Here is a 23,270-nt window from a genome sequence, read left to right on the forward strand (position 1 = left end):
TGGAGTGTTTTTCCATCCAGTCGAGTGTAATGCTATCCAGTGGCAATGATTAGAGGAGTGTGAAGCAGATGAGGCTCCAAGGGGCCACATGGGGATACTGTTCAGTGTAATACCGGGGATGAGAGGATGACGAATGAGGAGAGGGACACAGTCGTCAGGATGAGGTGAGGACACTCTGATGCCATGGGGCGGCCTCTCCTCAAGTGACTGCAGCAACACTCGGACAGGGAGCCCACTACAAAATCATCATGCAAGTCACTTCACCTGGTTAGATTCTGGGTCCAATGCTTTTCATATGTCTTAATAAACAGGTGGAACAAAATGTCATTTGGGGGAGCCATTTTTTAACTAGCTTCTAATGCGTTAACACATAAAACATTTCTTTATATTATGTTTCATTAGTTTAACCTCTTAAAAATCTGATGGCCCAGTCCATGGCCATTTTCAAAGGGGTCCCTTGACCTCTGACCTCAAGATATCTGAATGAAAACAGGTTCTATATGTACCCACGAGTCTCCCCTTTACAGACATGTCCACTTTTGCATACATGTGTTATTTTCGCCTATTTTAAAATTGTGTATTTGACTATTTCTGCATTCTGGGGTCCCTAAACAGTCTTGGAATTACATAGATTGGGTATTGTTGAGACTCTTGTGGATCTAATGAGCCCAATTGTATTCACGTATGTTGATGTTTGTCCCCATAGTAGTCATTTCAGATAGTGACACCATTTTTAAAAAAACTTGACATCACTGTATAAAATGACCTGTGGTGACCTCTAGGGTAATCACAGCCTCATGAAACTGTACAGCCACAAACTACAGACCTAGAGCATTCAGAGGATGGGTGGCTTTCCTAGGTAGATTGACAATAAGGGGGTTTCTGAGCAGTTTTCAGAACCAATATGCTTGTCATCCGATCCGCCGAAAAATGCAATTCTTGCAGAAATCTCCAAATGTCAAACGTTTTTGACACCAAATTACAGCATGGCTTTTTCTACGGTGTTCCTCAAGATCTTGGTGTCTTAGTATGGTATTTTGGAGGAAATATTGATCATTTTTTTCAATTCTCGAGTGGAAAAAAAATGGTTCAATATAGCTCCAAATGTGTAACAAATGGTATCAAACAACAAAAATTGCTGTAACAACTTATGAGACATAATAAAGCAAGGGAATGACCATCATATACTTACATTATAACGTTCTAAACCCTTATAGAGCTGCATCTCAAATTAATCTTCAGGTTCCAAGCTTTCAGATGATGTACACCACTTATATGTGACATCTACTGTTGACTTTTTATCTACCTCTGAACATCTCCCTCTAAAAAAAATGGGGCGGAATGGTAAAAGGTTACAGAACGTCAGCTCACTCTTGTTGTTTCAGGTTTGACAACATCTTTGAAAAGTGAAATGCAGGTATTTGAAATTCAAAGTAGGAAATCTCACAGTTTATCATCTGAGGGAAATAACACAAGATGAAATGGCTCGTTGAAGTGAATCGCGTTGAAGTTCTCAAATAATCTCTTTTGGTCTTCTGCTGAATGTCTTCCAACAAAGATTTCACATTAAAAGCTGAATATGGGAGAACACTGAATAATATAAATATAAAAGAAAAGAAAAGAAAACACAATGAAATGCAACACTTACACAAACATTCTCACAAAGGTGTCATTTGTTGTCGCAGGGCTGTTGCATTGTATAGCATTAGATTATACACAACAATTGTTCACGTAAACATGCATCTGAAATAAATCAATAAATCAGCTTCATTCTTCTTTTTCTTTCCACACAGGGATGAAAAAAAAACACATTCAAAGCCAAGGACGCCTCCCTGGAATGTGTTACTTAATATTTCTACATATGTCATTGAAACTTGTTGATTACGCTTCTAAAGTTTTAGTGCTCTGAACGGCAGATAACCTTGGTGGCAGATATTCACTCAACAACACTCATTACTGACAAGTGAAAGGGACGGAACATCTGCCATTACTTTTAATCAAGTTGTGCGGGTATCTGTCATTTGAAAAGAAAGAAAAGAGCCGGAGGAGGTGGAGAAAGTGGGTTTCCAACGGTGTTTGTGTGTGTGTGTGAGAGAGATAAAAGACTGTGTCTGAGTGGGAGCAGCGCACACATCACTCATCGTTTTATATGGCTTTCTCACTTTTAGCTTGTTGGTTGCCATTCTTTGTGAGCCACAGGTTAGCTGCGGTATTAATGAGCGACCGTTTCCTGGTAGCCAGCAGCATTAACACCATCATGGTCTTCATGATGGGATAAATAACCATTAGTATCGATGTCAGTTTGTGTGTGTGTGTGTGTATACGTTGAAAAAAAACAAAAAAACAATAGGCTAGAGACTAACACAAAGTTATTGATCCACCTGCCTCTGTAAACACTGTTGCTCAGTTGTGATGATGCCCAGCAGAACTCCATTATTCTTTAGTTTGGAGGTGGTTATGACTGACCTCAGGGCCAAAGCGCACACACTCACACTCACACTGCACACGACAAGCCCTAAAGCCATACAAAAATAAAGGACCTGCACACACACACACAGACACACACACACACACACAAACTCTAAGCATTTATGAAGACTCACCTACGAGGCACCATAAACCACACACACTACAGTGGCCAGTCTCCAAACCAATATCTGCTGAATAAATATGGCAACACTGAGGTTGTTTAGAAGGAGATCTTTGGGCATTTAATGACAAAATGCACTTGACTTCACTTTCACTTCATCTTTCCTTCAAAGCTTATTAGTAAGCTACAACACTGCACATTAGAAACCAATCCGATACCATTTTTTTCCTTCCTGATACCGATTCTGCCCCCCTGAACTTGCAGTTTCGGCCAATACCAAGTACCGATCCGATGCCAGCATGATAAAATATATATATATAGTTATCATTATTATTATTATTATTATTATTACTATTATTATTATTATTATTATTATTAACAGCCGTTTACTACTGACCATGTATGAATGTGATTACTAGTACACATACGGTGTTAACCTCCTGAATGCTCATGGAATTGAACCAACATCCTCTTAATGTAGCTCCTGCTTGGTTTATACACCCTAAAATACTTTATATGAGTTATACTTCTATCATCCTGCAGGGAGCAGCTGTGGTATGGACTGTCCCATTACTAGTGATGCTAAAAGCAGCATTTCAAAGTTATAATAAATGCATATCTCACAGTAATAGAAATGATTAATGAAATTCATTATCATTTGTCTCCCAGATGCATATTTTGTGAACATCAAATCAATACCATAAACTACAAAAAACTGCTGACCGATAGTGGTAGCTTGTGTGCCAAGCATCGGAAACGTCTGGCTAAGTTGTCGATTGCGGGATGGAATTAGTTTAGCGGCCGCTAGCCAGACACAACAGCAAATCCTGACAAGGATTAGTCCTGACCAGAAAACAAGGCTCGACTCATCCAGTGAGGTTTCAGCTGGTGTTATCGAAGAGAACATAGAGGTCAATCCAAAATCTTCAGCTGTCCAAATACAAAAATGCAGCTTACCATTCAGCTGTAAATGAAAACTTTAACAGTGCATCAGGTGTGTTTTTCAATTGCTTCATTAAACAGTTTCAGCAGAGAATCATCCTCAACACTTGCTTCGGTGAAAGTGAAAAACCCTCCTCCAAACATAGTTCATCCTCAGATAGTTCAAGGCCAACTTGCCGTGTATAGTAATAACTTTTTAATTATAAATATACTCTGTCAAAAGAACTCATATAATTAGCCAAAGCTTGTTACTTTTCCTGCTCCTTCACAACAAAGGTATATCCAGACATAATATTCATTACACTCTTTTACAATTTATTCACATTACACACCAATGACTCTATATCAGAGCCCCTTATCAGAGGAGATTTGCAAAGCACTAATTAATTAATGGATGGTGTCAATTTTATGACGGCATTAGGCTTCTAGCAAGGTATCTGATAATGTGAAGATGGATTTAATTGCACTGTTTTAGAATAATGTTTTAGGTTTATGTTGAAATTATTACAACTTTTTATTTAATATTCACAGGATAGCCTATCAGTGTTAATTCCACAACACACCAAGGGCGGAGATGTACTTGAGATTCATCCATTATGAAATATGATATATATCACTGCTGAGTTGGACGTCACATTCATTCTTCATGACTTCTACGTGATTGTATATGACATTAATGTTAACTTGGAGTTACTGTATGTGTATAGGTGAGGTTAAAAATCCTTGAAAGTGGTGTCTGGCATGTAAAAAATGAGTTCTTATACACTAAATAGTACTGTATGCTGGAGAGGATGACAGGAAATGTAATGGGAAAACAGGACACAAACAGTGTGAGATGAATAGTGTACATGGTTTGCACTACATCCTACCTTCTTGTAGAGGGAGCGCAGGTCTCTGTACTGCCACATACTGCTGAGGACCTGAGAGGCTGCCTTTACCACCTTTGCTGAGTGTCTGGAGATAGATAGAGGAAAAAGAGAGAGAGAGAGAGAGAGTTATTTCTCCTGGACCCCATTCCTTTGGATAATGTTGCTATGTTATTCTGCCCCCTGCCTTTACCAGCTGCACAAGATGTGTGCAGGCCAGTGGCACTCGTGATGGAGAGTCACTAAGAGTAAGAGGGCCATTGCTCATTTCAGCAGAGAATGATTTTCTTTGCGCAAAAACTGAGAGTTTCCAGATGAGTTTAAAATGACCCTCTCTGCCATGCTAATGGCCCCGTCCCTGCCACTTAGCTGAAAAATGACTCTGGGAGTCAGTTCAGAAGCCCTGCCCCTCTAACAGCTACAGCGAGAAGCAGAGGGGATGCTCGTTTTCCATTTGTCCACCTCAATTAACAAAAGTCCTCCTGAAAAACAGGTTTCACCCTGAGTTTTAGTTCTTCCCAGTAAAAAGAACAGAAAGTGTTTCAAAAATTGAAATATGGGGTAATGGTTTCAACAGAAAGCCATTTCACCAGCCAACTCCAAACACAGGTTGCGTCCGAAATCCTATACCAACATACTGTTTAGTACGTAAAACAGTATGAGATATTTTAGTATGCCAGAAACCTTAGTATGAAACCAAAAGTGCGCGAATTGCATACTATTTCTGGTGAAATATTACAGTATGCAACGCTGGACACTACATTAATATCCCGCAATGCAATGCGGTTGAAAAACGTTCATAACAGACGTTGACGGACAGCTCTGTAACATCAATAATGCTTCAATTAACTGTAAGTTTTCACTATAGGCGTAATATATATTTTAAATTAGTTCACACTTTGATTCTCACAAACTGTCGTTTTGGTCACATGAGGTTGACATGGGTTACCATGGTTACATGTCTCTAACCGGCAAAGGAGGCTCTCAGGAAGTGATGACGTAAATTACTGCTCAGTGCATCTGAAAAGATACACACTGCTGGTTATTAACACATAAGTATGTTGAACGATAGTACACATATTGGGTGTGTAGAGCATATATGCGATTTTGGACAAAGCCACAATGCACTGGAATGTATCATAGTTACACATGAATAAAGTAATCCCAAGGAAATAACAGGCTAATTTCCACTGCTAGATGAAAAGAAATATCTAAAAAATGAGACAAGTCAATGATTTGGCAGTGCACACAGATCTTAATAGCGACTTCACTACCTTAATGTCATCAAGGCTTTTGATCCTGGCAAGATTATGATTATTCATTACATTTGACTGAAGCAATAAACTCCAGCAGGGTGCAACTTTTTGAAAATGAAGCGACATTTTTGGGACTGTCAAATCGTGTTTGTATGAAGGGGATGCGTTTTGGCATCGACTGTTTCAAGGGTATAGGTAATACATCGGTATATTCTTTTTTCAATTCATTGTATTTGTCAGCTCTTACTGTTTCAAATCAGCTGGTAAACAGTGGCTGTCTATGGTGACGCAGTAATGGAAATTTTCCCAATCTGAAAGTGTGTAATTACGTGAATGTAGCATGGCGCTGCTGATAAGGAGCATTTATCCTCAGTGTACCTATCCTGGGAAAATGAAGATGTGTGTGCCATTAGCGGCTAACTACACTCGCTGTGAAATTTGCACTTATGAAGGTTTCTTCCAGCACCTCATCTCTCTCTCTGTAATGGTGCCCTTGAGCGCAGTTCCCTAAATAGACTGAGACTCTCTCCATAACAATGAATGAACGTTTGACCTCCGTCTGATAACACTCTGGTGTCATTGCAACCCCTGACCTGGTGGTTGCCATAGCAGCTAGGCTGGCTAGAACACCCCGCCTAGTCTCCCATGGTGACAGGAGTTCTATTCCTGATGCATCTTCCTTGTTCTCCAGCCGTCTTTTGTGGATGAATGGTCACAGGGAGGCAGGTGTGGTTATGAATGATGGATGTGCGGTCACATTAAAGCACTGGTCACTACTGACAGTATGGGGAGAGCTGAATGATACCTTGACAGGTATAGTACAATATAACAATGAAAATCTGTTCTGATTTTTTTTCCCTTTACATTACATTTTAGGATTTAAACTACTACAGTTATTCAGGGCAATTTCATCCTCCGGCTTATTCTGAGGTTACTTTCACATATTTTCACATATCTTCATTATGATCTAATAACCACTTTAACAGCAGCGCAGGTAAACCTGTTCTGTGGTTAGAAATACATATGGCATACTTTTCCGAAAACTGTAATAATATATCATCATGCTCAGATTTGTAAAAGCGTCCTTTGAGGATTTCTGCTGAATTCAATCTGGGACTCCTGCAAATGCATTTCAAGAGGATGTTAAGTCGTAGGGATGAACTCTGTGGTGCTACTGTAGCTCAGTTGCATGCCAGTAACACTGTGTTGAAAGTTTTATTCTCACTGAGACAACCTATGTAAAAAAAATACAGACACTTATAGTACTGTTAGGCACAAAATATGTAGTATTAATAGTAGAGAAATTGTCCACGATATTTTTGTCAAACATTTTTTTTTCTCCATTTGATGTAATGATGCAGACATACGAACCATTTTGTCTTAAGTGTTGAAAAATGTCTTGAAAAAAGGTTTTCTCTAGGGTTGTCAAAGTTGATATAACAATTTGTTAGCGCAAATTTGTTTTAACGGCACTAATTTCTCTAACACATTAACACAACTCACAATTTTTAGGTTGTAACAGGCTCATTTTTAAAGTTAAAGTTAAAGTGAGGATGCTGGCTTCATATGAAACTCGAAAATCGAAGGAATCCATTGGTACCAACCATGACATACTAGATTGTCGCGAAGGAGGCTAAATAACGCTACAAACTTATGCTACATTTTGGCAAGGAAAAACTTGCATGGTCATTTTCAAAGGGGTCCCTTGACCTCTGACCTCAAGATATGTGATGCGTTCTATGGGTACCCACGAGTCTCCCCTATGCAGTTTGGGGCAAGTCATAGTCAAATCAGCACACTGACACACTGACAGCTGTTGTTGCCTGTTGGGCTTGAGTTTGCCATGTTATGATTAGAGCATATATTTTATGCTAAATGCAGTACCTGTGAGGGTTTCTGGACAATATTTGTCATTGTTTGTGTTGTTAATTGATTTCCCATGATAAATATATACATACATTTGCATAAAGCAATCATATTTGCCCACTCCCACGTTGATAAAAGTATTAAACACTTTACAAATCTCCCTTTAAGGTACATTTTGAAGAGAAAAAAAAGTGTGAATAATTTGCGATTAATTGCGATTAACTATTTGAATTGATTGACAGCCCTAGTTTTCTCTAACTTTAAATTAGCAATTTTACTGGTATAGATAAAGAGAACCAAACTTTGTGTTATGGCCTCAAAACGTTGGCCCCATACTCACTTATCTCCTTTGCTGCGGGCGATGCCGATGAGTTTCTCTATGCCTCCAGCATCGCGCAGGGCTTTGGCGTTTTCCATGTTCTTGGTGATGACTTCGTGCAGCGCGCAGCAGATGGCAGTAACCGTATCGTCTGACATGGCCTTGCTGGGGGGGCCTGTGGTCCCGGAGGTCCCACTGCTGGTGGCGTTATTGTTGCTGCTGCTGCTACTGCCCGGTAACCGATGGATCAAATCTCTCATGGCATATTTACCTGGTGGAGAAAATGAAGGAAAGGTACAAAAAATATTGGTCAAATGTTATTCTCTGCACATCCTCCTGTACTGTATATAGCCAATTTTATTGGAAAAATGAAATTTTTAACAATGGAAGGGACACATATAGAGGCTACTGGAATGAGCTTTGACAACATAAACATATGATTTCTGGTTTATATTTTCTATAATAGCTCCTATACTCATGCAAAGGGATGGTTTTAGACAAGCATTGGCATTTAGTGTGGTTATGGATGACTGGTATAAAAATCCAAACAATTACCTCAACAATATACTTAACAAATACTTCAAAGCCTCGATGACATAAAAGTAAAATTGCCCGTTTACTACTTTTAAAAGCAAAGGCCTCGTCCGGCTAGTGAGTGGTTTCCATAAATCTTTAGTTTGAGGGGGCACACTGCAAATCCTCTGACGCACACAAACAGTAATGCAGACATGCTGAGAATCCAATAAATGGGGCGACTCGTGGTATTTTGGTGAAAAGGCTGGCATATGAAGAAAATGAAAAAAAAATGGCATTCAAAGATTGTTTTTTGTTTGAGAGATCGAAGCAACAGAGAGTGGGAGTAATTAAGACGTGCAGGAGATGCTGTCAAGGGTGGAGCAGATGGAAAGCAATAACATTTGGAGTGAAGGGGACTTTAAAACAAAGTGGTATGGAGGAGTATGGATTTCAAAGAGGAAATGACGGAAGTTGAGGACAAAGCCACCTACATGTAGTCTGAGCTCACCTACACAGTAAGGTAGTCTGTCTTATTTAGATCAAACAGGGTTAATACCATCCGCAAAATATAGATTGTTTTAGTTTAGATGAGAGTAGTTTGTTGGCATATACTTAGATGCCAACAATTTCAATCAATTAAAATAGTTAATCGCGATTAATTGCACATTTTTATCTGTTTAAAATGTACCTTTAAGGGAGATTTGTCAAGTATTTAATTCTGTTATCAACATGGGAGTGGGCAAATATGATTGCTTCATACAAATGCATGTATATATTTATTATGGGAAATCAATTAACAACACAAAACAATGACAAATATTTTTCAGAAACCCTCACAGCATAACAATATGCTCAAATCATAACATAGTAAACTCAACCCCAACAGGCAACAACAGCTGTCAGTGTGTCAGTGAGCTGACTTCACTATGACTTGCCCCAAACTGCATGGGGTTATCATAAAGTGGGCATGTCTGTAAAGGGGAGACTCGTGGGTACCCATAGAACTCATTTTAATTAACATATCTTGAGGTCAGAGGTCAAGAGGCCCTTTTGAAAATGACCGTGCCAGATTTTCCTCGCCAAAACGTAGCATTTGGAGCTTTATTTAGCCTCCTTTGCGACAAGCTAGTATGACATTGGTGCCAATGGAATCCCTAGGTTTTTCTAGTTTCATACGATGTCAGTATCTTCACTGTAGCTTTAAAACTGAGCCTGCTACAAGCTAAAATTCACACAATAAATTTGCGATAACGTGTTATTATCACGTTAACTTTTACAGCCCTGGTTTCAATAAATATACACACACATACACATGTTCTGTCATCAGGAAACAATTGAACGTTATTTCCTGCAGTGTTTCTGAGTCAACTACTCCGCAACTCCCACGAGAGTTTCCAATGAGAGTGAGGTCACCGGATATGAAGAGATAAGAGAGATAAGAGAGAGATCAAAGCAAATAGGTGATGAATGGAAGAATGGAAGACAGGAGAGGGACTGAAGAGAAGAAAGAGGAGATTGTGCTGACCGAGGCGGCGTGTGGAGTTTCATCAAACATGAGCGGCAGTCAAGAGGTGAGAAATGCCTTGACCATCATCAAACCTGTCAATTACACTTGAATCATCTTGAGCCCCCTGGGATGAAACCCACGGGTCATGTTGCAGGTAAAGAACCGTCAATTTGGATGCAGAGGTGATTGTTGAGAATAATGAACCAACAAAGTCCACTCAATAGAACCACTTCAATCAACCGAGCATCTCCTCATGAATGAATCAGTCTGCCATTTCTGTGGTGTTGCTGGATATGCCATTTAAAACAGTGCGTGTGCGTACACAACACACTGAAGAGCTGCTCAGGGTGAGTCACCGTCTCCTTCTAAATTTTACAAATGCAAGTCCTCCACAGAAGTGCTGGATCAGATAAAGTAGATAAAAACCGGAAGTGCTATTCTAAGTGTGGAATCCACTGTCGTATCGTCTTCAAGTGGACCACTCTCTGGCAGCGGAGAAAACTGAGGCCAAAATACTTAGTTTTCAATAAAAGCAAAATAGTTTTTTTGTGAAATAATGTTTCTAAATAGCTCATTTTCACAGCAACACTACAAAATTACCGCATACCTATCTAAGTGCCGTTCCGCGTCAGAGGTATAATCTTCTGCAACCCATGGTGCTACTTTGAATTCATTAAAGCTGCAGTATGCAGATTGAAGGAAATATGATTAAAAAAAGTTATTTCTATAAAACAGTCACTATTTCCTGACAGTAGCGCATGAGACAGGCAATCTGAAAAAAAAAAAAAATGTGCCTCTGTGTCCTCCGGTAGAAAACAACCAATCAGAGCTGAGCTGGAGCCTTGTCATCTCTGAGCAGCTGTCAATCCATGGCAAACTCCGATCAAACAGTCAAACTAGGCAGCGCTGATCAAATATGAATCAATATTCTGTTACTGTAATGCCTATATATCGCCTCAAATGTTTTGAGAAACATCTTCTAGTGTACTGTTTAGCTGTGACCCGGCAACCATGTTGAGGTCAGTTGAGGAAATACCAAGCACCGCCAACCAGCCAGAGTAAACTTTCTCATTTTACAGCTAAACAGTACACTACAAGATGTTTCTGAAAACATTTTACATGAGAAATAGGCATTACAGTAATAGAATATTGATTAATATGTGACCAGCTCTCCCTAGTTTTCTTCGTTTGATCGGAGTTTGCGAGTGATTGACAGCTGCCTCCATGGAATGAACAGCCAATAGGAACGCTCTCTGTCTGAAATGATCTGTGATTGGCCAAAGTCTCTTTTTAAAGCCTGAAAACAGAGCCATGAGTCACTTCAGAAGTCTAGTTTTCTCTCAGAACACTTGAATTACAATATGCTGAAAGGCTATAATGGATTTTTTGCCCAATGATGCCAAAAACATTCTGCCTACTGCCACTTTAATCTCAGTGAAAAACAAAATAACAAACATCCGTGTTGTATAGATTTGTTCCTTCACTCGTAGACTGCAGTCAGAACAAAATCTGAGCCTCCCCTTTATACCTTCCTTCTTTTCTTCATTCAGTCTTTTCTTACTTAAAATTCCCCACTTCTTCATAATACACTGAATGCTTTTCCCAGACCAATCCATCACTGTGATATCCAAGGAGCCCTTAAAGGCTGGTGGTGAGTCCCTCGCTCAGATTACCTCTAATAAGTCTAAGTGATCTGGGCTGAGAAGCTGCAAGGCAATACACAGAGCAGGGAAATCAGATGACACTAGCAACCTTCATGAAGTAGCAGAACACACACACACACACACACACACACACACACACACACACACAAATAATCCATGATTATACGTTCTGCCCTTGTATCACAAACATTGTTGTAATCCACATTTTGATTTACAAAGGGCAGACTTGTGAAGACACATGGAGGCTTCAACACACATATTCATGCACATAAAGACGTGCACAATCACATACTAAGTCACACACGCACACAAACTCTACCCATAAGGATGGAGTTGTGAGTTAATTGGCCAAGTGTTATCTCAGGCCGGCAGGCTGAACAGAGGTTAAGCGGTCATTGTCTTTTGGCCGCGAGGACAAAATTAAGCTGCGTCCTAAGAGGGAGACTCATTATTTGACTGACTTGAAATTCCTGAGTGATTTACCGGCTGATGACTGGCTGATTCATTTTACGTATTCTCTTTCTTGATTTAATGATCTGACTAATTTCCGAGTGAGTGACTGAATTATTTACCGACTTGCCGCATGACTAATTTACCGACTGGCTAATTTACCGACTGACTGCCAGATAATTTACTGCGTGAATGACTGAGAATTAATTGATTGACTGACTGGCTGATATAGTGAGTGACTCATTCATTAACTGACTGACTGTAGGGAATTAAGTAATAATAAAAGGAAGGTGAAGAGTATACACACAGACGTTAAAACTATTAGATGTGTTTGTTTAAGTAATTTCCGCTTACACAGAGATGCTCTGATAAACTGCTGTCAGCATTTCCCCACACACAGGTGTGTGTGCACGCACATCCCTATCAGTGTCTGCAACGTCATCACATTCATCCCACAGGGGGCGAGTGCGTAACAGAGAAGATGATACGGAAGGAGAGAGAGGAGGTTTGAGAGAGAGGGAAGAGGAAGAGGAGGAACAGAGGGAATCACTGAAGGACAGAGAAACTGAGTAAAGGCAGTGAAAATATAGCTTATATACACATTAGCGCATATGCTGAGACGAATGCGATGTGAAACGCCTTGAAAGCTGAAGAATGAAACGGAGAGGCCCCTGTTATCCCCAACCCTTTTAATAACACACCTTGTTAGTGGAAGACTGATAATAACTGAGTGCTAAGATGCATGACTGAAAGCCTCACCTCACCTTGACAATACACACACACACTTAAGCACATCTCACCTGAACGTACACATTGCTCATTATCTGGCTTCCTGGTTGTTTGTTTTGTTTTTGGGATATTTCTTTGTTTGTTTTGATGTGAGATGTTTTAAGTAAAACACTTGAGTTTTTTTTTTTGTAATTTCACGATGCCATTTTTTGTCTTTTGGAGATTTAGAGATTTATCATAGAGCAAACATTAATACAATATACAGAAATAAATAGCAAAGACTAAACTTAGACCTGCGGTAGGCAGAATATTTTTGGCATAATTGGGCATAAATTCCATAATAACCTTTCAGCATATTGTAATTCAAGTGTTCTGAGAGAAAACCAGATTTCTGCACCTCCTCATGGCTCTGTTTTCAGGCTTTCAAAAATCTAGCCCGTGACAGGAGACTTTGGCCAATCACAGGTCATTTCAGAGAGAGAGAGAGCGTTCCTATTGGCTGTGCTCCGGCTGTTGGGCGGCGCTTGGTATTTCCTCAACTGATCTCAACAAGGCTGCACAAACTTTCTCATTTTACAGCTAAACAGTACACTACAAGATGTTTCTGAAAACATTTGAGGAGTATGCAAGTCATTGACAGCTGCTCAGAGACGGCAAGGCTCCGGCTCGGCTCTGATTGGTTGTTTTCCTCCAGTATGTGAAATCTTGCAGATGCCATTAGGAGCACCGGAGGACACCGGAGGACACCGGAGGACACCGGAGGACACAGAGGCACATGTTTTTCTTTTTTCAGATTACCTGTCTCATGCACTACTGTCGGGATATATTGACAGTTTTATAAAAATAACTTTTTTTTAAATCATATTTGATCCAATCTGTCTACTGCAGCTTTAATAAATTCAAAGTAGCACCATGGGTTGCAGAAGATTATACCTCTGATGCGGAACGGCAGTAATTTCGTAGTGTTGCTGTGACAATGAGCTGTTTAGAAACATTATTTCACAAAAAAACTCTGTGAAATTCACAACTATTTTGCTTTTATTGCAAATTTGGCCTCAGTTTTCTCCGCTGCCAGAGAGGATGTAGTGGTCCACTTAAAGACGATACGACAGTGGATTCCACACTTAGAATAGCACTTCTGGTTTGTATCTACTTTATCTGATTTTAATCATATTTGCTGTATTTCTACACACACTGCAGCTTGAACTAAACTAAAGCAAAGCTGTGCTCAGACACAGCTTGAGTCAAATAAAGTCTGGCCTCCTTCCTCCATCTAGACACTATGATACCCAGAGCCTGCAAAAAGCGTATTGATGAATTATGGATTCATATAAACGAGAGGGAGTTGCTGCACTTTCCTAACGTCAATGCAAAATTCAACACATCTTGAAAGCACAATCTTTTGATGTTCTCATTACCCTGATGAGGACATTTTTTGTTTTAATTACTGCTAAATATACAATTTATCTCTCAAGGCCTCATTGAAGTTTTAAATATTTAGTTGACAAATGACTAATCTGAATGTGTTAGAATGCTGTATAAAAAGTATAATCAATCAGTATAATGTAGTGCATACAACCAGAAGCTAAGCTAAGGAACCTCATGTTCCTCAAGAACTATTCCTGTAACCTCACAGTGATCGTCATGCAGGAAGGAAAGAAATAAAAGAGCTGTAGAGGAAATTAAAATTGATTTTTTTATGAGTGAATGGTGACTCCTTCTAAATTAAAGTCCTACTGTGACACAGACAACACCTCTACATGTTGGAGTGCAATCCCCCCCTTCATCTTCTTTCTCTGTCACTGAAATGGGAGCTACACCTGCAACATGTCCTCAGGGAGAGAAACAAGCCCTGCGCTGATCACTGCACAGTCTAATAAACCTGTATTACACAGCGCCTCCAATATAGCCATCTTCACCTGGGAGGCAGCGACGCTAATGTATTCCTGTGCTGCATTCCCTCATGTGCCGCTAACTCCCGCTGAGCAGGGCGTGCTTCATCAGGGCCATAATGGCTGATTTGATTTAAAGAGATCCAATTACCCTCAACAATGGAGTGATTTGATTGTTTACTGACGGAGAAGGGAGAGTGTTATTGAAGCAAAATTGGAGGTAATTGTCTCAGGGAGATGTGGGGAAAGATGAAACGGCTTGATTGGTTGTGTCGTCCGACTGTCTGAGGATAAAGGATAGTAAATACACAGTTATCAGTGACTGGGTTGAGGTCCCTGAGGTGGGCTGCTCTACTCTTACTGGTACCAAAAGCTTCTGGCTGTCTCGGTTCTTATGAATGTGTTCTAGGCTGAATAACAGCCACTTAAACTTCAACGGAAGTTTACCACCGTAATACAAGACAAACATTAGGTAGTTTTGTAGTTTTTTTTTTTTGAGTTGTTAGAAAAGAAACTGAGAATGTGACAACTGCTGTCTTAAAGGACTGATCTGACCACTTTTTGACTCATACAAATTACAGGCATATTCAGGTGAATATCCTGTTTTTAAACTATCTTCCTCTTAAAGGTCGGGTTGGTAATGTTGAAAAACTAGCAAGAGTACGCTAGATTAAAACAATTGTCCAACCGAAAACCAAGCCCAGTGTTGCCAACTGTTTCCAATGAAAGTAGCTAGCAGCCATAGCTCCAAAAGACCCTAAATCTAGCAACACTGACCCTCCAAAGCCACTCCCCCAAAATCCTCGTTATAAACGTAAACATATCTTATTACACAGCTTCGTTGAATAATCAATTCTGATTGGTCAATCACGGCATTCTACGGTCTGTTATATCTTTATAGCAGACCGTTGCTATGTGTAACAGACCGTCGCTAGGGACGCAGTTCTGATCTTGGAGTCTGAAGGACAATTTTTTGTGTCAAATTATTGATTTGTTAAGTAAGCAGTCGTGTAATAAAGTACAGCTAGCGGGTCACTGTTTTCGCGGGGTTTATTTCACAACAATGACCGGCTCGCTGTACATTATCCCTTACATAATGAACGTAAACAACGAACATGGCTATGTCATACAGTTGTCAAGCCAGCAGCTTGTTGAAGTGCATTGAGGGCCGAACAGAGTGCATGCAGGTAGACAGGTAGGGGCAGGCAGGTAGGCCGTCCAATCATTTCATTTGGGCCAAGTGAAGTGGTTGGGATTTTTACAGTCCTGCGACAGCAAAAGATGCCAGATTTTTTTCTTTTTTTGTCAGAGCATTTGAGTTATTGATTGCTGCCAGGGGGTAATGAGATTTTCAACAAATATAACTATATAACTATATTTAAACAACACTACCAACCCCTCCTTTAAGAGCTGAAGAACACAATGGTGTTACCTCAAAGTGTTGATTTGATATCAGCTAAATTTGTACTGTGGCATAATAACGAGGTGCCACAGCTGCTTATTAAAATATTCAGTGACAAAACAAGTGTTTCAGTGCCTTTGTTTGAGTTTCCTAGGGATGATTTAATCAGTAGTACAGTACATCATCGACAGAGGGCGCCAGATTCAAAGCAACAGGGTTTCTGTTCTGTGGGAATATTTCTTTACTGAAAACATGAAAGTTATGGTCCTTGGATGTCAGCCTTTAAGAAACTGAGTATAAGACTTTACACCACAAAATACATCAACCCACAATACTCTCAAACATCAATAGTGTCATTAAGGGAGGGAGGGGCTTTTTATTGGCACCAATTTGACTTATTGTCCCCTTACTATAATCCAAATTATAAAAATATGACAGCATTCTAATGAGTTCTGGATTATGGGCTCATTTGGAAAGCTGCCACAAAGAAGTGACAATATTAATCACATACTGTACACACACACAAACACACACACAGACCCTGCAGTCACCAATTATCAACATCCTCACACCCTCATCAAGCTAAAAGAGATATGAATAACTTTCATTTCCCACCGCAATGTGAGGTGTTTTCCTTTTAACTTGTGGATAAATAAATACATAAATGGATAAATGCAATACAATGCAGAGGAGAGTGAAAACAGATGAAACCCAGCAGGTTTAAACAGGTCAGAAATGGAGGTAAATTGGAAGGCGGCATGCCACCGCTTTCCTTCCGTCATAAAATATTCTGCCTTCTTGTTTGGTGCTTTTCACACCAGTTATATCTCGCCCTCTGTGTCTCTCTTTGATGTCTATGGGTGACAGGTTTACGGCGTAAACTGCAGAGGAGGGAGAAATAGCGAGAGAGGGAGGAAAGGCGAGGAACTTGTGGCTTCATTAAAGACATTCTACTGTCATGAAGAAGATGCCTGCTTGGGAAGACGTAGATGCAACACACTTTATTCTCACTTTCTCACTCTCTGTGACAGAGTAGATGAAATCACACTGTACAGCTTCTCGATGATGATCAGTTGGGTCCTTACAAGTGAATGCGTTTTCTTGAATTAAATCATGATTTTGAATACGTCATCAGTCTTTTGGAAGAAAAAAAAGGAGAACATTTTTATGTATTTCTACATCTCCCAAGATCACCTGAACATGAGTCAGATCCTGGAGGGATAGCTGTTAGACCAACAAAATCTCATCATCGCATGACAGCCCTTTCTTTTCCTCTCTCTGTGTCTCTTTATTGCTCTCCATTTCTCTGTCTGTCATGCTCCCAGTCTGGCACAGTGGAGCAGAGGACGGAGAATGCCAGAGAGAACAAAGTGTGCTGATAAAAGACATGCCAGACCCTCACACACACACACACACACACACACACACACACACAAACACACACACACACACACACAAGAGATTTTATTCCAAAAGGAGACACAGAAATTTCATGAAGTACCGCTGCAACAGGGACAGATAACTATGTCTCAACTTAGTGTGAGTCAGTGGACACGGCCACTTTGTCTTTCAGCCTGCTAGCCTTCTAACGTTGTTTAAGCTCACCAAAGTGCAGGGACGGCAAAATATGTACAATTTGGTAAATTGTAAAAAATTGGCGAGGAAAACATAAAATGGACATTGTCTGTAGATCTAATTATTTGGTGTGACCAAGCAGCAACCTCTGGTGCTGAGAACTGGAGCCAATGGGGAAGTGCCAAAAACTGCAGGCTCCAAAAGTGAGTCAGTCTCCACAGATCCCCCATGCTAAAAATGGCCAAATTTACAGCAGAAATAAACATGTTTACAGCCTGGTCCAACAACGGTTTTGGTCTTTATAGCTAATATCCCCGTTCATGACAACTGTACGGGGGATACATTTTTATATAACTCACTCGTGTAAATTATATTAAGGATTAAAGTTAGGCATAATTGAGGGCGTGGCCGCTATGAGAAACAGGTGGGAGCCATACCAGGTCGCAAGCTGCTAGTCAGGAGTTAGGCTCTGATGTCACTGTCCAGATTGCGACGGCCGGATCCACCCACTTTGAGCTTCACAACAGCTCTTCAGAAAGCTATGGGTGACGTCACGGAGACCAGGTCAATATTTACTGTATACAGTCTATGGGTGTGGTCACGAACCCACAAAATGGGATAAGCACGTCATGTCATTTTTGCTCCCTTGCTTAGGGCAACCTTTCAAAGTAGTAGAATGTGAGTCAACAAAATGTTTAGATTAAAGCCTTGAAACTGGTGAGCCGTCTGCATATGACAGTGTCTGACACCCTGTTTACACTTGGTTTTAAAATGCGTCTTGGGCGATCGGATCACAAGCGGAGAGTGCTAAATAGGTGTGTAAACGACGACCACCAAGACGCATCGTGATCCGATCACTCGAACCACTTGCTGAGGTGGTCTGGGACACATTCGACCACATATCTTTTGAAGTATAAACATGAATATGTTAGGATGCATCCCGACAAGGACGTAACAGGTAAATGCGTCATCAAAGCTGTCCTTTTGTTTCTTCTTTTTCTCATCTCCACTTGATTCTCAAATCGCGTAAGCTGGCTTAGTCTACGACGTCTGAAATTTTTGAAAAGCCCATAGAGATATATCACGAGTACATCAAACATCTTGGGCGATTTAGTTTGCCTGGAACATGCCAAGGAATAGATCCAGTCTGTATTGTTTTGATTTCTTCTTCTTCATTTAATTTCTGTCTCCCAACGCATTTGGTCTTTGCAAATGGAAATGATGTACAGTACATCTGCATATAGAGCGGGGAAGGGAGATCTGATCACAAGTGGTCACTGGAGATGCATATGGAGATGCATTCTAATGCCAGGTGTGAACTGACGTACTTAGAGCTGTCCACTTGTGATCGGATCACCCCGCATGTTAATGCCAGGTGTAAACAGGGCCCCGCACTCTCACACATACACACATTTGCAATCATGCAATTAGTGACATCCCTGCGGCTCACTAGTTCGGTTTCCACAGTAACACTCCCCAGCACTGATGTCATCAACGCGAGACACAAAGAGCGAGAGACTGAGAAAGAGGGAAGGAGAAGCGGTATGAGCTCATGTCTGAAACGACATGGAAAGGAGACGGAGACGGAGAGGGAGGGGTGGGTGTGGGATATACGAGCGAGAGGTGGAGAAGGAGGAAGGAAAAGAAACAAAGAAGAAGAAGAAACGGGGGGATAATATTCATTTTGTGGACAAGATGGGTTGGGCACAACATTGTAAATTGGAAATGAGGAGAAGCGAGTGAGGGAGGCTTAAGCCAATAAGAGGTGTGGTGGTGTGACAAGAGAAGAAGACAAAGGAACAGGAGGAGAAGGGGTGACTGAGGGAGAAAGAGAAGAAGAAATGTAGAGAAGGAGGAGGAAGACTGATCATTTTCTTTCTTTGAGGTTTTGCTTTTGATTTTCACTCAAAATTCCTCATTAGTCATCATTTCAGAAAAAAATATAATGAGCGCTGATTTTGTTACTAAAAAAAGAGTTACATATGAGGTGTCTTCTGCAACCGGTAAGCAATCAGAGAAAAAAGCGTTATCAGTGAAGGTGTTTTCATTTGATCTGACGCAAACAGAACTAACGAGAACATCCTGATCAAACTTGGGCGTGCAACCAAAAACTAGCCCCCCCCCTGATTTACATGAAAGAGGTGGTCTTCTTGAGCCACTTTCAACTAAACCACGGAGCGCTTTGTTTGATGTTCGAGGTCAATTACTGCAATCTGAACGCAGGAAGGTTGATAGCAAATCTTAGGTGTTTACAAGGTGGCTGGTTAGATTTCCTTGATGTCTTTTCATCAAGCTAAACATGTTCTGTGATTCTTCTTGAGCGTATATGCACATCATGAATATCACTATGAAATAACGCTAATACTGTAAGCCTCAATGCTTTGATTTCCTAACCATTGATTTGTAGATGGATAATCAAATGCAATATGTAAGGGATAATGTACAGCGAGCTGGTCATTGTTGTGAAATAAACACTGACAGGGTGACAGGCAGGGCTTTGCGGAGGGATCTTGCATCGCCCTTAAGGGGTTTATTTCACAACAATGACCCACTAGCTGTACATTATCCCGCTTATTACACGGCAACTTATTTCAGAAATGAATGATTTGAAACAAAAATGGTCCGCCAGAGTCCGACATCAGAACTGCGTCCATAGCAACGGTCTGTTATACACGGCAACGGTCTGCTATAAAGAAATAACAGACCATAGGACGCCGTGATTGACCGATCAGACTCGAGCATTCAACAAAGCTGTGTAATTAATAAGAATAAAAACTTAAATAATCAGTATTTTATAAATCAACACTTTTATAAAGTATGACTCGTTTGTTTGAAAACCCAAAAGCTTTCACATCCAACTTTGTATTACTATATATCCCATATTAAATGCAATCCCTAATACACTGTGGGACTTCATGTAAGGATTTCATGTTTGGAATTTAAATTAAACCCTTACTGCAGAATCCAGAAACTCAATTAGATTCAGCAGTTAGACCCAGTCACTTCATACAAAACATTAAATTAATTCATTAACTGTCTCAAATTAATACAGATTCACTTTTTCATTAAACACTAATTTTGGTTCGGATTTGGTTGTAAGCACAGCCATGTGTTTATGGGAACCTTTCAGTAAATGGTTGCTGCATTTGAAACAAAACAGTGTCTGCCTTTTTTTTTTCATTCCAGTGCTGTTTCCAATTCATGTGTGTCAAATTACCATCTGTAAGTAAATGGGGAAGAATTGCGCTGACAGACGATGCAGCAGTGAATGGGACTCATTTATTGCTACACAGGCGTACAGTACATTATGCAAATCAAAAACTATGAAGGAGGTGAAATCAGGAGAGAGACAAAAACGTTGACAGATGAGAAGTATGATTCTCAGTGACATCAATATGCCACTAAATCACATTACAGAGGGATTGGAATATAAGCATACATATGTGGTTACAGTAGGTCTTTAGCTCTCTCTTCTGTTTAATCTACCATCCCTATTCGGTCTGACTCGGTGTCTCTCTGCTCTTTCCTTCTCCACCCTCGTGCCTCTCTCGCTCCCTCCCCATTGCTTGTCTCGCTACACATCCAGTCAAACAGTGCTTTCCAGAGGATTTGACACTCTGATGTTATTGTGTGCGAAAGATGATTCTCATCTCCGCTCACTCTGCCGAGCTCTCATGCAAACTACCAATTCCCCCCACGCTGATGCTGCCAAACTTACCGGCACTAACAGCTTATGACACACCGTCGCGTGATGAAGATTTGGTTTAGGAAGAGGTGATTTACTCTAGATTAGCCATGCAAAATGGTATTCTAATAAGGTGGAACTTTGATCCGACAAAGACCTACAAAACCGCTCTGTGAAATCGCTTTGTTGCTTCGGGTTGGAACGGTTGTTTTTGCAGAAGTGCACGGTGTAAAGAAAAAGGTGTTTGACTCAGAGGTTAGAGTCAGTGTGGTGAATAAAGCTTGTGAACACGGGCCAAATGGGGCTTGTCTCTTAGGAGTGCCTGGCCTCTGCCTCTTTGCTGTCGACATGTATCAAATCACACCTTGCCAAGAGCAAAGGCTCAACCCTGACTGATCCCTCTCACTTTTCTCCTCTCTCCATTTTCCCTCTTCATCTCCGAGTCTTGCTGTGTTTCTGTGACATTGTGTGTCATTAACTCTGACTGTTGCTCTCTGACTCATTTACCATTTGGCTGTCCCGACAGTTAGGAAGAGAAGTTGCCGTGTCAGCTGATTTTGAATGTAAACTGATGATTTATTCCACTGATACTATTCCATTTTATGTGACTATCTGGCCAAACAGAGCCAGGTTACCATTACTGTCTGGCTCCCTGAACCTGAGAAGGTTACTGGTAAAGACAGTCCCACTGAGAATCAACAACACACCCTGCAGCAGCTTTAAGCTCATTATTCATGTTTGCCATTCTGTAAAACCACAACAGTATTGGCTCATATAAAAAGACAAATTAACAGACTGGCTTGTGAAACTAAACATCTAGCTAAAAAAGCAGATATTTTTTTTATTGGTTGGGGGCAGAAAACCAGGGATAAAATCTAAAGGCTTAATTAACCCTTTAATGTTGCTCAACTGTTTGGTAGAGCACATTTTGAGTCCATTCTTCTTATTGAAAAATGTGTTGAACTTAACTCAACCTGATTGATGCATCTCTCGGTTTAGGTATTTTATGATATAAAAAATCCAATCTATATGTCACTGTGTCTTTAAATAGCATGCCTTTTCAGTTAGCCTCCTTACAGGAAGTTAGCAACATCATGACACTTAACTTGATACATCAAAAAAATCTAGTAATGGGCAAATCATTTTCTAAAAACCTGCTCTACCAAACGGTTTATTTGTCCTTTTTATGGTAAAGGTAGTGAAGCAGCTACTGTAATTAAAATTGACTATTTTGTACGAAAAAGAAAGAAAACAACTTCTGATCATTCATAGTTGTTAATATGATACATTTAATGTTATTCCATTATATTTATACTGAAATTATTTCATAAGTATGAATATTTACTGTTTAAAAACATGCTGGACCAAAGGTTCACTTGTCATTTAGTGATAAAGGCAGTGAATGCTAAGATAATAAATTTACAATTTTTATGATTTAAAAAAAAAATTAAATTTCACTGTTGTTAATGTCATATATGTAATGCATATACATAACAGTATGTGGTTTGTATTTTTCTTAGTATGAAGCAACTTCTCAACCGTTTTTGGTAGACGCCTTTATTAAATAATAAAAAAAAAACTTGATTGCTGTTATTTTTGCCCCAAGAACATAAAAAATGCAAAGAAAAGACAAAATCATTCTTTTTTTTCTTAGTGGGGAGATAAAAGGGTTAAGCAAGCAATTTGATGTGATGCCCATGCTGCTCTTACTCTGCTGTATGTAAAGCATATAGACACTTGTTTGCCAAACATGGTCATAAGAACGTGACAAAGGACTGGCCAGTTTAGGAGTCTTTCTGCAGCTTCATGCTCAAATGGCTTAAGAAGCTTTAACACATCTGGTTTCGGATGATTGAACCAAATTAAACCAATAACTTCCTGTGTCACAGTAACCTATTAGTTACATTTGACAGTTAATAATAATGTTAACTGCATGGCTGTCAAAACCACAATAATCTCTCTCTCAAGATCTCCGTTTTCTTGCCAAGGTGTATCTATTTTTAATCAAATC

General features: G+C 40.0%; 1 protein-coding gene across 1 annotated transcript in view; it reads right to left on the reverse strand.

Moving 5' to 3' along the window:
- The window catches only part of ctnnd2a (catenin (cadherin-associated protein), delta 2a), a 317,537-nt gene that overhangs the window by 19,242 nt on the left and 275,025 nt on the right, over positions 1 to 23,270 (reverse strand). Inside the window, exons 20-21 of the mRNA XM_037756610.1 lie at positions 7,861 to 8,110; positions 4,402 to 4,486 (exon numbers count right to left, since the gene is read on the reverse strand). Of these exons, the coding sequence (XP_037612538.1) occupies positions 4,402 to 4,486; positions 7,861 to 8,110 (335 nt within the window). The remainder of the gene's footprint in view (positions 1 to 4,401; positions 4,487 to 7,860; positions 8,111 to 23,270) is intronic.

Source organism: Sebastes umbrosus, chromosome 21, assembly GCF_015220745.1.
Source record: "Sebastes umbrosus isolate fSebUmb1 chromosome 21, fSebUmb1.pri, whole genome shotgun sequence".
NCBI lineage: Eukaryota > Metazoa > Chordata > Actinopteri > Perciformes > Sebastidae > Sebastes > Sebastes umbrosus.